At 37.1% G+C, this 14,091-nt stretch overlaps 1 protein-coding gene across 6 annotated transcripts in view; it reads right to left on the bottom strand.

The window, feature by feature from the left end:
• The window catches only part of LOC139936943 (uncharacterized), a 212,923-nt gene that overhangs the window by 150,725 nt on the left and 48,107 nt on the right, over positions 1-14,091 (bottom strand). For all 6 annotated transcript variants that reach the window (XR_011786037.1, XR_011786039.1, XR_011786038.1 and 3 more), the window contains exons 14-16: positions 10,790-10,930; positions 3,369-3,491; positions 1,411-1,594 (exon numbers count right to left, since the gene is read on the bottom strand). Coding sequence is in view for 3 of the 6 variants with exons in the window: in XM_071931792.1 (XP_071787893.1) it covers positions 1,411-1,594; positions 3,369-3,491; positions 10,790-10,930 (448 nt within the window). In the remaining 3 variants the exon portion in view is untranslated. The remainder of the gene's footprint in view (positions 1-1,410; positions 1,595-3,368; positions 3,492-10,789; positions 10,931-14,091) is intronic.

Below are 14,091 nucleotides of genomic sequence, written 5' to 3' on the forward strand. Positions count from 1 at the left end.
TCCGAATCAATCGAGGAATCATCCTCTCGCCTTGGGGGTTGTTCCTGGTGATCCCATCGCTGTGTCCGGGTCTTGTTCCGGTCTTACCAATGACTAAACTAAATTTCGGAGGCCTCACAGGCATGGATTTAGTAGTATGGCCCGATGCTTTACCGGTGGCCAGAAACCCTTTAGGCCTGACAACTTACAACTTTGCCCAATTTCATGGCTGTGCTAAAGAATTGGCGCTTATGGAAGCGGGAAATTCTGTGCTTAAATCGAGCGCATTTCACAGATTAGCAAGGAATTTTGGCTTCGTGCTTGCATACTCAATGTAACTAGGCATTCTCGATTACAAAGCTAGCCCGGAAATTTGGCGCTTGCACGTAAGGAGAGAATGGTGAGAGAATGGTTATTTAGCGCCCCTATAGATGGCATCTATTGTTTTAAGGCTTTAATCATTGGAGTAAAACAACCATTCATGGTGACTTGGGAGTGTGCTCAGTTTAATGTGGGTCATTCAAAATGTGGGCTTCACTGGCAAGTTTTAACTAGAAGTGAAATTTCAAACAACTTTTTATTTGAACCAAAAGTCAAGGTCAAATAGGGTGCTATCAAGGAAGTGTTTGCTGACCTGTCCAAAGATGTGTTAATTGTAAACATCCATCATGTGGTTCATGAGTTATAATTTTTCTGCCAATCTTAAACTGGGGAATTAAAGGGTATCGACAAGTTCTTTAACAGCCGTTTAAAACAGGCAGGCAGGGTCGTTGCCGTGTGATAAAGGCCCGAGCCGAAGGCGCCCGCATCGCCCGTAACAAGAAATGTCTTGCACTAAGACTAACTGGTTATAAACATAGTCCAGCTGGTCATTATCAACAGTTTAAACACCCCCATGTGACACGCTCTCCACCAATAGGAATAGCGAAACTGTCTGAGGTATTTATGAATGTTGACTTAATGTAATTCAAAACATGTGGCATCATCATCAATTTGAAAAACCATGTATTTTGACACCTGACGACGTCATCATTATTTCATGACAGCTGTGCTGTCTTCACATTGATGTTCAAATGCCGATGAGTTTCAAGGTGCAATTCAATTACAATCTTGCATTATATTCCAGAGAAAATTCAGTGGAACAAGGAGAACAGAAAATTAAAACGGAACAAAAATGAGATGTGTTCGTGCTCATATTGCACGAACACCTAAAAAAGTACCAAGGAGGTGCTTCTGGACAATACTGCTCCACATCTAATGACATCATCATGACGCCACTCTTATGTTCACTTTGCTGATTGGTAATATACGTTCTTTCTGTTAACTTTTTGAGATAAAAATGTCAGAAAATTAAGAAGAAAAAAGAAGAAGAAAAAATTACTGTTAAATTAAAGTTTTTCACCCTGCTGCACTTCCATAATAGCCAATTACCTTAGTAAAAATGTTTTTCATAGCCATGAGGAATCCTTGCCGATTGTTAAGTCCAAGCTTGTTGTTTTCATTATTGCCACATGCTAGTAAACAGCCCACATCTGTCAGAAACATTGTACCGTCCACTCCACATTTAACATCACGCACAAAAACTTGTCCAACACTCACTTCCTTTGGTTCACAGCTTTGGAAAAAAAAAAGAAGATAATACTTTAAACTAAAATATGAATTTAAAGAAAGGATTATGTAGTGTAGATTATTGTGATTACAAACTCAAGAAAGATTTTCAACAGCAGTCTTTGTCAGATGTTTTGGGGCATATTTATCAGGATACAGACTTAATGTCTTTTGTGTGTAAGGAATTGACAAACTAATAACTTGTGCATTTGCCTTTGAACTTATAACGTAGGCCCTAACTGGGTTTTTTTTAATAAGAAAATAAGTACAGGAACAAACAACGGTGAAAGGCTTGTTGTTTCGGCCCTAGCAGAGTCTTTTATTTGCTAAATGACAATGCAACACACATGCACTGGTATAAAAGTCAAGTGGAAATACATGAAAAGAGAGAGAAAGAGGGGGGGGGGGAGTACCTGGAAAAAGCAAGTTAAATATAAAAACAACAAAAGAATTATTGGACAATGTTGAAAATGCTAGTGCATGGCTATTTGATGCCTGCATCACCTAGTTAGTAAAACAGTAGTATGAGTTGCACATTACGTGATCAAGTATTTGCTCCTTAATAAAAATCAGATGGTCAGCCAATTTTGTTTCGCTTTGGCCACAAAATGTCAACAGTTTACGGTCAATTTTAGACCTTTATGAGGAACAATCAATATGCGCTTGAATAAAGAAGAGGTAAGCTGTTTTGAACAGGGATGTTAAGTTAAAGGAGGGGGAAAATGCAAATTGAGTGCGAAAAACAAGCCGTCAATGTGATGATTTTCTCCCATCAGCTGACATTTTAAGTATAATTGTGATAATAAAAAACTTGGATTTCAGAGTAACAGTACACATACAATTGGCAAATATAATTAACTATAAATTACGAAAAACATTTTATTTGACAACTTATGTTGGTCGGCAATGTATGCCAGTGTGATGGACTAGTCTTTTTTCTTCATAGCGCCCGTCTCTCTTCATTTCAAGCAAGATCAACAGTGGCAGCGCCAAAAGGGAAAAAACATAAATTAATTCGCTAAGACGCCCTAATACTGGTCTTAAGTTAGGAATGGTTTGGGCTGTTTTCAAGGTAATTAGAACACATCAAACCCTTCTTATCTGCTGTGAAATCGTTTCTAGGATGGATCTGCTGATTCTTCTTATCACTTAGAACGAGAAACTTGTCCTAACTTGGTAGGACAAGTTAGGACAAGTTTCTCGTCCTAATTGATAAGAAGAATCTGCAGATGTGTAAACAAGTAGTTCCATCGTGTAGAGTTCACAGCGCAAGCACTCACTATGTTATGCTTCTACATGTATTGTTCCAAACACTGTGCAAAAAAGGCATACTGAAATTATTCATGCTCAAAATCTCTTTTTTTCCAGAATTAATATTTAGTACTTCCCAATTTTAGACCTTTGTATTTTTGTTGGACAAACAAGGATGTTGAGAGATCGATAGGCTGCCAACATAGTATTTGGAATGGGAGAGTTATATAGTTTGAGATTCTAGTATGCCATACATGTAGTCCAATGAATAGTTAACGGCCATGGTTTGGATGATTCACAGTGAACAAAGGTTACATTTTCCTGAAAGAAAAATAAATTGTACATTTTATGAGAACATTTGTTGTCTTTACTTGTTGTAGTTTCATTGTAACAAAGATACTCTAAAACAGAAAAGCAAAGCAATATTTTAGTAGTTCCCAATGGGTAAGCATGGAGAAAACCGTTTAAACTATGGGTGGTGAGAGGTTTGAAAGAAGTATTAATATTTCATAGAAATTCACCATACTTACTGGTCTTCTTCATCACCAAGTCCCAGCTGCCCATATTTACCAGAGCCCCAAGAGAACACTTCACCATCAGCTCCAACAGCAACCACATGGTAAGGTCCACATGAAATAGCTGTCACATCAACACTTTACCATACCATTAAAGGAAAAAAAATTGAGTTATTATTACAAAGAATGGACAAACTGCCACCATTGTCCATCATTACAATTGGCTCAATTGGCGATTAGTCGGAGTGTCACAAGATTCCGTTGCAAATTTATGGCTATAATAGATGTTAAATTTGCATCGGGGATAAAGAATATTAATTTTGGTTTTTACCCATACATCGATGTGTGTTAGCACTGTATACTCAGTCTATTATATCGTTGCGGTACCCGCTGCCAAAACATACATGTAGGATTCGAACTGCCTCTAGCTGCCGGGCAACCTCGGTAATCTAGTTGGTAAGACACTGCTCTAGAATTGCAAGGGTCGTGGGTTCGAATCCCACCCAAGTAACATGCCTGTGATATTTTTTTCACAGGACTCGGGAAAGTCCCGTGCGCTATGAACTCCCAGCTTGCTGGTCTCGCCGTGAGCTTGGGAGGGGTTGGGAGCCAGACATCAAAGTACATGTTTGTCATCGTGGGTTTGTCAGTCGGTACACCTCGTGTCAATTCCGTTATTTCTTATGATCGCAACTTCCAATGTAATGCTCTGTTTTGTTTCATGGCTCCTAATTTCTGTTTGTTAGGAGTTTTCAGGTAATTAAAAAATTATTTGTTACATTGACAGTGTTATTGTGTGAGTAGCTTAAAAAATGTTTTACGAAGAAGAAAAAAAAGGATAACAAAAAACGGAGCCCCCGATTGTAAAAAGAACAGGTGAATAAGAATTTTGTATAAAAAGTTGAAACAAAAATAATGATAAAACAAAATTCCCTCAAAGCATAATTTTGTCCCCCCAAAAATTTATTTTTTAATTCTGTGAATGAAGTGTTATTTTTGAGATTGTTGAGGTATTATTTGGTTACATTCCAAGCTACGCAGCTACTCAGCTACGCTTACTTTCCTTTAAGTTACGCTAAAATATCAACACGTACGTTTTCAACCCCGAGTCAAGCTACACTTTTGTTCCATACGCACAGCTATGTTTCCATTCCAAGATACCCAGCTACGCTTACCTTCCAAGAGATGCTTACCTTCTAAGCTACACTTACATTCCAAGATTTGCTTACGTTCCTTCAAGTTACATATAATATCAAAAGGTACGTTTTCAAGCCCAAGTCAAGCTACGCTTACGTTCCATATGCAGCTACGTTTACGCTCCAAGATACCCAGCTACGCTTACCTTCCAAGATATGCTTAGGTTCCAAGCTACGCTTACATTCCAATTTTTGCTCACGTTCCTTCAAGTTACGCTATAATTACAAAAGGTGCGCTTACAATCCTGAGTCAAGTTATGCTTACGTTCCATATGCAGCTACGTTTACGTTTTAAGCTACACAGCTACTCAGCTACGCTTACATTCCAAGTTTTGCTTATGATCCTTTAAGTAACGCTATAATAACAAAAGGTACGCTTTCAATCCTGAGTCAAGTTAAGCTTACGTTCCGTACGCAGCTACGTTTACGTTCCAAAATACCCAGCTACACTTACGTTCCAAGATGTGCTAACGTTCCAAAAAATATGGTTACGTTCCAAAAGATATGGTTAAGTTCCAAGCTACGCAGCTACTCAGCTACGCTTATACAATCCAAGATACGTTTAGGTTCCAGTTATGCTATAATCAAAAGGTACGCTTTCAATCCTGAATCAAGCTAGGCTTATGTTCCAAGATTTGCAGATACGCTCAAGTTTCAAAATACATTCCCACAAGGACGCTTTTGAATCCCTCAAGATTCCCTTCCCCTCCCCCCCCCCCCCCCCGAGATAAAAAAATCTTTCACTGTGAATAACAGGGCCCATTGTTCAGTTTCATCTGTTTAGCAGAAAATACTGCTTACAAAATTTCTTTACTATTTAAAAATTTAGTTAGGCACCAGCCACAAGTTTTCAAATTTAATTTAAATTTGGCTGGTAATTAGTTTCTGCTATGCAATACTATTTTGTGATAAGCAAATTTTTGTGCCACTATACAGGCTTTATGAAATTGGGTCCTGGCACGTAACGCCACGATCGCATTCCAAACTGCATCATGGCTATGCGGTAGTAGGCCTAGTTTATTGGGGCCAGGAATGCTTTATTGACTTGTCACTGTCCCATCATATTCTGGGTTTGATTTCTTTGTTTTCTTCATGACGATCTTTGGATGTACGTCGAAGCACGAAGGTCTACCTCCATCGTCGAAGGATTTGCCTGCTCCGTATATTTATGCTGGTTGTTTATAATACATGGATAGACTGGATCCTTATGCTGCGTCATAGTAAAACGTTGCTATAAACAAAGCACCAGTCTTTGTCACGAAGATGTATACGCTGGCCTTTTACCGCTTTGGGTTTTTTAAAATAATTTTTCGCTAATTAAACATAAACATGTATATGCTGGCCTTTTACCGATTTGGGTTTTTTAAAATCATTTTTCGCTAATTACGTGACATTTTGATGATTTTTTTTGTACCGCAACCATCTATACAAACATTATTTATGATTCTACACCCCTAAATTGCGTAAACGGTGAGCCGGTGTGTCCCTTTAAATCCAACATCTAACTATATAAGAACCGCGGTTATATTTCCTTAGTCAAGTCAGGGTTTCAATGTGACAACGGTATTTTTTTCCCAAGGAAAACAATAACTCAAGAAGCTTCAAAAAGTTCTGAATGAATAAAAAGTAGTAATAACATACAGGATTTGAGGCATTGCATGGTGAGGTATCAATGTATATTTGGTTTGTGGTAACACCATGTGTGTATCTACTTGCCAGGTAGAGTTGTTCTTAGGGAACTGTCTTGCTTTATTCTACTGCCGTGGAGTAGATAATCGGAGGTTCGGGAGACTTCTCAGTTCTGAAAAGAACTGTCCTGCTTTTTAACTATTACCAGGGCGGATGGTATAGAAATTAGACTGGACTACTACTTTAGCTTATAGGATCGTAATTAACTGTACTGCCGCGGAGTCATTTGTGAATTGGTCTCAACGTTTCGGCTAGCTTGCTCTAGTCATCGTCAGGAGACTGCTCAATGACTAGACGATGACTTACGTGCGCACAAACACAACCCAAGCAGCATTTGATTTAACAGAAACATAGAAATCATCAAGTCAGCCATGAGATTTTTATACTGATAACATTTTGATGGAGACGACTCATCTGGACCCCCAGAATCAAAACGTTTTGTAAAGCTTCTGAAACTTCATACTGACCAAAGCAATAATAATCAAAGGTTAAAGAGGAACAGGAGCGTGCTATGAAATAAAGAGAAGATGGGAGCTGAATATGAGCATAGCTATTTAGTTTAAACTTAACTTTTTGAATAATAATATGAACATTCTATTAAAATTGTTAAAAAAAATACTTCTTCTGATTTTATGAACAAATAAGCCTTTGTGATCGAGACATTCATTTCTGAGCAAAACAAAAATACTTGCTTTACTGATACAAACTGGTTTTATACTATTTTATACGATTTTATTTTATCCTCAGCATAGATATAAACAAATTTGTTTAAAAGCAGTTTGAATTTGTGTGTATTGTGTTGAACAGTTTGCATGTGTCTATTTAATATTTCAGTGATGTCTTTCATTGGGACTTAAACTTTCATATTTTCATACTTTCAACCTGTCCGACGTGTTCCAGTCAGCATTCAAGCCTTTCCATGGGACCGAGGCTGCACTAGTCTGTGTGAGCAACGATATTCTCTCTGCAATGGACAATGGTAACCTTACAGCACTAGTCCTGCTAGACTTGAGTGCTGCTTTTGACACTGTTGATCACAACATCCTTCTCTCTCGGCTCCAGAATCACATTGGCATAGAGGACACAGCCCTAGCATGGTGCAAATCGTATCTCTACAATAGAACTCAGCATGTATGTATTGGCACCGCGATATCCGACCCTGTTGTTTTGAACTACTCTGTGCCACAGGGGTCGGTACTCGGCTCGCAGTGGTTTACGCTATACACTTTACCGATTCGTGACATCATCCTGAAATTTAATCTGAATTACCATGTGTACGCAGACGACACTCAGCTATACATCATGTATAAATCTTCTCAAGAAAACGCCAATGCATCTATTGCAAGACTTGAGAACTGCATCCAAGAGATTCGACAATGGACACAACAAAACTTCCTGAAGTTAAATGATGATAAGACAGAGTTCCTTCTATTTGGGTCACATCAACAGTTAAATAAGGTTTCAGTGCCATACATCTCCATCGGTGATGCTCGGATAGCTCCTTCGCTGAAAGCTCGGAACTTAGGGTTTTTTTTTTTATTCATCGATGACACTTCAGCCACACATCACCAACATTGTTTGTTTATCATCATATCACATCAGGAATATAGGTAAGATTCGCAAGTACTTGGACAAAAGTGCCACTGAAAAGGTCATTCACGCATTTACGCTTCTCGTCTTGACAACGGCAATGCTCTTCTCTACAGTCTTCCTAACAACCAGATTTCCCGGCTTCAACGGCTCCAAAATACTGCTGCCCGCATTATGACACTGTCTTGAAAATCCTGTTCTATCACCCCCATTCTGAAACAACTACACTGGCTCCCTATCTCTCAACGAGTCATCTTGAAGCTGATGCTCATTGTCCACAAAGCTCTTAATGGCAAGGCTCCCCACTATATTTCTGAACTGCTTCAAGTTTACATGTACACTCCATCAAGGAATCTTCGATCAAGTTCTATGCTTCTCCTCATTGAACCCAAGTCTCGACACTCATGGGGTGACAGGTCTTTTTCTTCAGCCGCGCCACGCATCTGGAACTCTTTACCACTAAATCTTTGATCTTGTCTCTGTACCGCAAAATTCAAGTCTCTTCTCAAAACTTATCATTTGTCACAGGTTTTCAATGACTAATTTTGTTGTGTCTGTTTTTTCTTTGTGTTGTGTTTTGTTGTTGTTTCGTTTTTGGTTTTACTGAACCTTAAACACCCAGCAGGGTGGATATGTGCGCATTACAAGTCTTATTATTATTATTATTATTATTAAACATTAATTTATCATGCGAGGAGCATTCATAAACACTGTCAATTCTTCAGACAAGCCTTTTACTTCTGTGTCCAAGGTAGCTCTGGAGTAGCCCTGACGGCCTTACACTTTCGTATTATACTACAGTGAGGTCCTGGATATCAGCGTCCATTTCTGGGTCGGAAAATTTTCAAAGCTTCATAACTCAAATGGAGCTGCGGATTTGTGAAGAATATAAGACGACCAAAACCCACCGCAGGAAAATGTATGCTACCATAGAATGTGGACACAGAAGTAAAAGGCTTGTCTGAAGAATTGACAGTGTTTATGAATGCTCCTCGCGTGATAAATTTATGTTTAAGTGGCTTGTTGCAGGTAAGATTAAAGTTATGAGGCTTTGAAAAATTTCCGCCCCAGAAACGGGCCTAAATAGTTAGGACTCTGTATCTGTGTACAGAGAAAGAGTCCTACATGTATATAGGGCTAGCTCTGGAGCTACCTTGAAAAATGACCTAGTTGATACTAGGTCTCTAAATGATACTAGTTCTTATTCATACGACCAAATGATACTTTCTTTTACTTGAAAATTCCAAGTGTTTACTACCATCCATATGAACAAAAAAGAGAAAACACTACAAAATGCTAGTAAGTACTGGTCATTTTTCAAGGAAGCTCCAGAGCTAGAAAAAACGCTTTATATCTTTAAAAAAAGCTTGCTTTACTGATACGAAACGGCTTTATATAAACGGTTTTATTTTATCCTCAGTATACATGTAAATATAAACAAATTTGTGTTATTGTTTCTGTTGTGAAACACTGGCATGGGTCTATTTAGGATTTTAGTGATGTCTTTCATTGGGATTTCAACATTTATCATTTGAGGAACATTGATAAACACTGACATTTCTTCAGATAAGCCTTTTACTTCCGTGTCCAAGGTAGCTCTAGAGGTACCTTGAAAAATGACCAGTACTTACTAGCATTGTGTAGTATTTTCTCATTTTTATTCATATGGATGTATAAGTAAGTGCTAAACAGAAAAGAATTTACTTTTCAGTAAAAGTAGACACTTTTAGCATTTTAGTAAATACTTTCCAGTAAAAGCTTTTACTTCCTTTTATTCGTATAGATGGTAGTGAACACTTGGAATTTTCAAGTCAAAGAATATACTAGTTTTTGTTCATACAACCTAATGGGTTGTATAAATAAAAACTAGTATTACTAAAAAGACCCATGCCAGTGTTTCACAACAGAAACAATATACAAATAGTTTATATTTATACTGAGGATAAAATAAAATCGTTTGTATAAAACCGTTTTTTATCAGTAAAGCAAGCTTTTTTTTAAAGATATAAAGCATTTGTTTTCTTCTCAGAAATGAATGCCTCTAATATTAAGTCTTATTGTTATTAAAATCAGAGGAAGTATTTGTTTAAATAATTAAATGCATTTCATCAATAGAATGTTGTTCAGAATTATTATTAAAACTTTTAAGTTTAAATTAAATAGTTATTCTCATATTTATCTCTCATCTTCTCTGTATAGCACTATCCTGCTCCACTTCAACTTTGATATGAAATTTCAGAAGATTAAAAAAAACACTTTTGATTCTTGGGGTCCAGATGAGTCGTCTTCATCAAAATGTTGTCAGAATAAAAATCCCACGGCCGACTTGAAGATTTCTATGTTTCTGTTAAATGAAATGCTGCTTGGGCGGGGTGTGTGTGTGTGTGTGTGTGCATACCTAGACGTGAATTGGAGTTGTAATACAAAGGAAACCTTTTGTTATGTGCCATTCAGCCATGGCAGACAGCCTGATATCAGAAGTATTTACTCCAAAGCATTAAGTGAATACTTTGAAGTAAAATAGCAAGTTTATTCATACGGAAATTAGAAGATGCTTTGACTGAATGCTTCTACTTGGAAGGTTATGCTTTTACTTTTTGCTAGTACTTGTCAGTATTTACTACTTTTTATTCATACGACCCATTGTACTTCCTTTTATTCATATGGATGGAAGTAAACACTTAAGAAAATACTTGTTTTTATACAAACAAAATAAAAAACCTACGATCTAGCAGGTCGGTCTGGAAAAAAAATACTGCGTTGAAGCAGTTAAGTATGAATACTATTTAAATGACAATGAACTGAAAGCAGCATCTTCTCAATCAAATGAGTGAAATTCTTTTTTCATCATAAAGATGAACCATAACATCCTGCATAACTTAGAAACGTGCATTTTACCAATCATTTGTACTTTAGTTGGCTTTAATAATTTTGACAACTTTTGTTTGAACTTTGTTTTACCTGAGCAAAGCTTCAATCAAACGAGGTCTTGAAGCACTACTCCAGTCCCCATGGCCAAGACAGCCATTACTACCATCTCCACATGTCATGACAATGCCATTGTCACTTCCAAACACACTGAAGCCATCGCCACAACAGGTCCTGAAAAACAGCAAAATACACTTGACAAACAGATACAGAAATTTCTTATCTGACCTCCAAAGGTAAAAAGAAATTACTTGTGGAGCCCCACTTGTGTAGGCTGCTGCGGCATGATCCTGCATAGTACCTAACCATTTCAAGAGGCACGTATATAAACAACGTAAATTCAGTACTATAAAGGGAACCTTTCATTCATCTTGTCTACACTAAGTGAATGTTGCAGTCAACCATTTTAAAGACAATCAGAACTATAAAGGGAGGCTTTTAAGCAGGGAAAACACTGTTATCAAACTATAGAGTTACTGCAAGCATTAACAACAGTTAAAGGCAGTTGACACTATTGGTAATTGTCAAAGACTAGCCTTCACAGTTGGTGTATCTCAACATATGCATAAAATAACAAACCTGTGAAAATTTGAGCTCCATCGGTCATCGAACTTGCGAGATAATAATGAAAGAAAAAAACACCCTTGTCACACGAAGTTGTATGCGTTTAGATGGTTGATTTCGAGACCTCAAGTTCTAAACCCGAGGTCTCAAAATCAAATTCGTGGAAAATTACTTCTTTCTCGAAAACTATGGCACTTCAGAAGGAGCCGTTTCTCACAATGTTTTATACCATCAACCTCTCCCCATTACTCGTCCCCAAGTAAGGTTTTATGCTAATAATTATTTTGAGTAATTACCAATAGTGTCCACTGCCTTTAAATTATAAATGTCATAAAATTACTGACTTTTGCCTACATAGTTTTCTGTAAAGTAATGTGCCTTTAAGTTTCAGGTTATTCTTAATAGCTCCTTTGAGATTGACATTGGTAAGGCTTACTGGAGTGTACAGGTTTAGTAATTCCTTGTTCTTGATCACAGGTAATTCAGGTATGGATGTTTTAGGTTATGGCATCTTCTTTACTACATGTATATGGACCATTTGTAAGTCTGAAATTCAGACCCTGATATTTCCATAAGTGAAAGCTATTTTGTTTATCTATAAATTGTAATAAACTAAGAGGTACCTAGCAAGATATCATGCACAATTTTGACGGCCCATGCCTTTCAAATAAATCAAATTAGACGATTTTGAGTCCCTAACGTAAGCATTTTTGACAGACCTCAACAACCTGTTAGATAATTGAGGTATTTAAATGATCAAAACTTCATATTTGCAGGGCATTTATTTATCTTTTGAATGTGCAGGTGGTGGGGGATGTTGACAAATAATTGAACAGCAAAAGACAATCAAAGTCCGACAATTATATATATAAAAAAAAAAAAAAAAATTGTAATTTTCCTTTCATCATTTTTCTTCGTAAAAATATCAACAAAAAGAAACATGTGAATTTTTTGTTTTTTAAACATTTACTAAGTTCGAAAAAAAGTCAATAAAAACACGTTTGAATAATATTTATTTTGTTACAATGATTGCTGTGATACCTGGTCAACTATCAGAGTAATCAGTGTTTCAAATCTCCAGCGGTGTAATTTTTCCTTGGCTGTCTGCGCGATGTTATTGAATTCAACGATCGTCCTGTAAGTTAACCTTTGACAAAAGACTGCTTGTAGTCAGGCACCCTCAGTGTTTTCACGGAACACACGATAAGCACATGTTTTTCTGCGCGTTCTTATACTTGTGCAAAATAAATCTGTCAAGAAAATAACGAGAGGCATTTACTAGCGTTCGACAATCCATCTGACAGCATCAGATGAAAAACCAAAGAGTCTTTCAGATGATTTGCAACGAAAATACTTTCTTCTGAACACTAGTTTTCAGAAACTAAATCAATTTTTTTGTTACTTAAAATCCGTCAAAAATTACATTCGAAACTGATGTTATTCCCCTAAAAAAAAAAAATGGGCGCTTGACAAAGTTTTTATTTTTGATAGATTTTAGGTATGAGAGGCTACAATAATCAGAGAAATTACAGCCAAACAACATATTTATTGATTATAACTGCTATTCAGTGCACTTTGAGTCAAGAAATCCCACCCCAAACTATGTTGATTAATCAATATTAATTTTGAATGGTGTTCTCTTGCTATAGTTCCAAGAAATATTATTTGATTTGCTATAGACAATTGAGAAAGTTGTGACAGAGATGCGCTGTATTAAAAAAAAACTGTAATTTAGTTCAAAGTTTGTCAAGAAGGGCCATAGTCAATCATATTATTATGTTGTGTTCATTATTACAAACTCTAATGTTTAGATATTAATCAGTATTCCCCAAGATGTCAAAGGAACAGCCGATGTTGCCGAAGTTAAAGCAAATCCAATTGACGATACATCAGGGCCAGACAGTGAAGTCGGCAGGGCTGGACTTTTGTGTTTAATGAGTTTGCATTGAGAATGCAACTTCGATAGCTCCAAAGCCACTTGGAGCAAGTGAACACTGGTTTGTATGTCTAGCTACAAGAATAGTACATTATAATGGGCTGCATACATGTACATGTAGTTGGCTAAGAGCTGACTTAATGTTATTGAGATGAAGGGAAGGTGTTGTACACAAGGGTTTGAGACTGATTACAGTCGACTCCCATTAATACGAGGTCCGGCGGACTGGCCCAATTTCCTCGTATTATCCGAACCTCGTCTTAAACGCAGCGCGCTAAATATAGATAAACATGTCATCATTGTGCATGCACACAACACGTGTACGTGCATATACACTTGTACACAACACGTGTACGTGCATATACATATGTACATGTACACTTGTGTTAGCCTGCACGGAGCTGTTTGCTCATCAGAACAGCTATTACGAGCATCTTGTACACAAGAATATCATTGCTAAATGTCTTTTATTGAGTGATTAATCATGGAAATGTAATATTTTGTACAATTTATGATAACACTATAGCAAAGAGATGTCAACTTGCCGTTCAGAGCGAGTGGATTCTGCCGCGTAGCGCATGGTATGAACATGATGCATGCACTGAACGTTCATTTTCGTTGGTGATCGACATGGAGTATCATGATAACAGCATGTCAAGCGTGGGACACCAGCGAGATGTTTCTGGAGTTCCGTTGCACATGGACTGAAGGGAGTGATGATTGTATAAAGGAGCTTGTTTCAGTTACTTTGCCGTTTCCTTTTTTAATAATATTGTATTGTTTCATTTTTCAATTTCTCCTTTTAATTCATATTACAGTATTTAATTCATCAAAT

This window comes from Asterias amurensis, chromosome 5 (assembly GCF_032118995.1).
Source record: "Asterias amurensis chromosome 5, ASM3211899v1".
In the NCBI taxonomy this organism is placed as follows: Eukaryota; Metazoa; Echinodermata; class Asteroidea; order Forcipulatida; family Asteriidae; genus Asterias; species Asterias amurensis.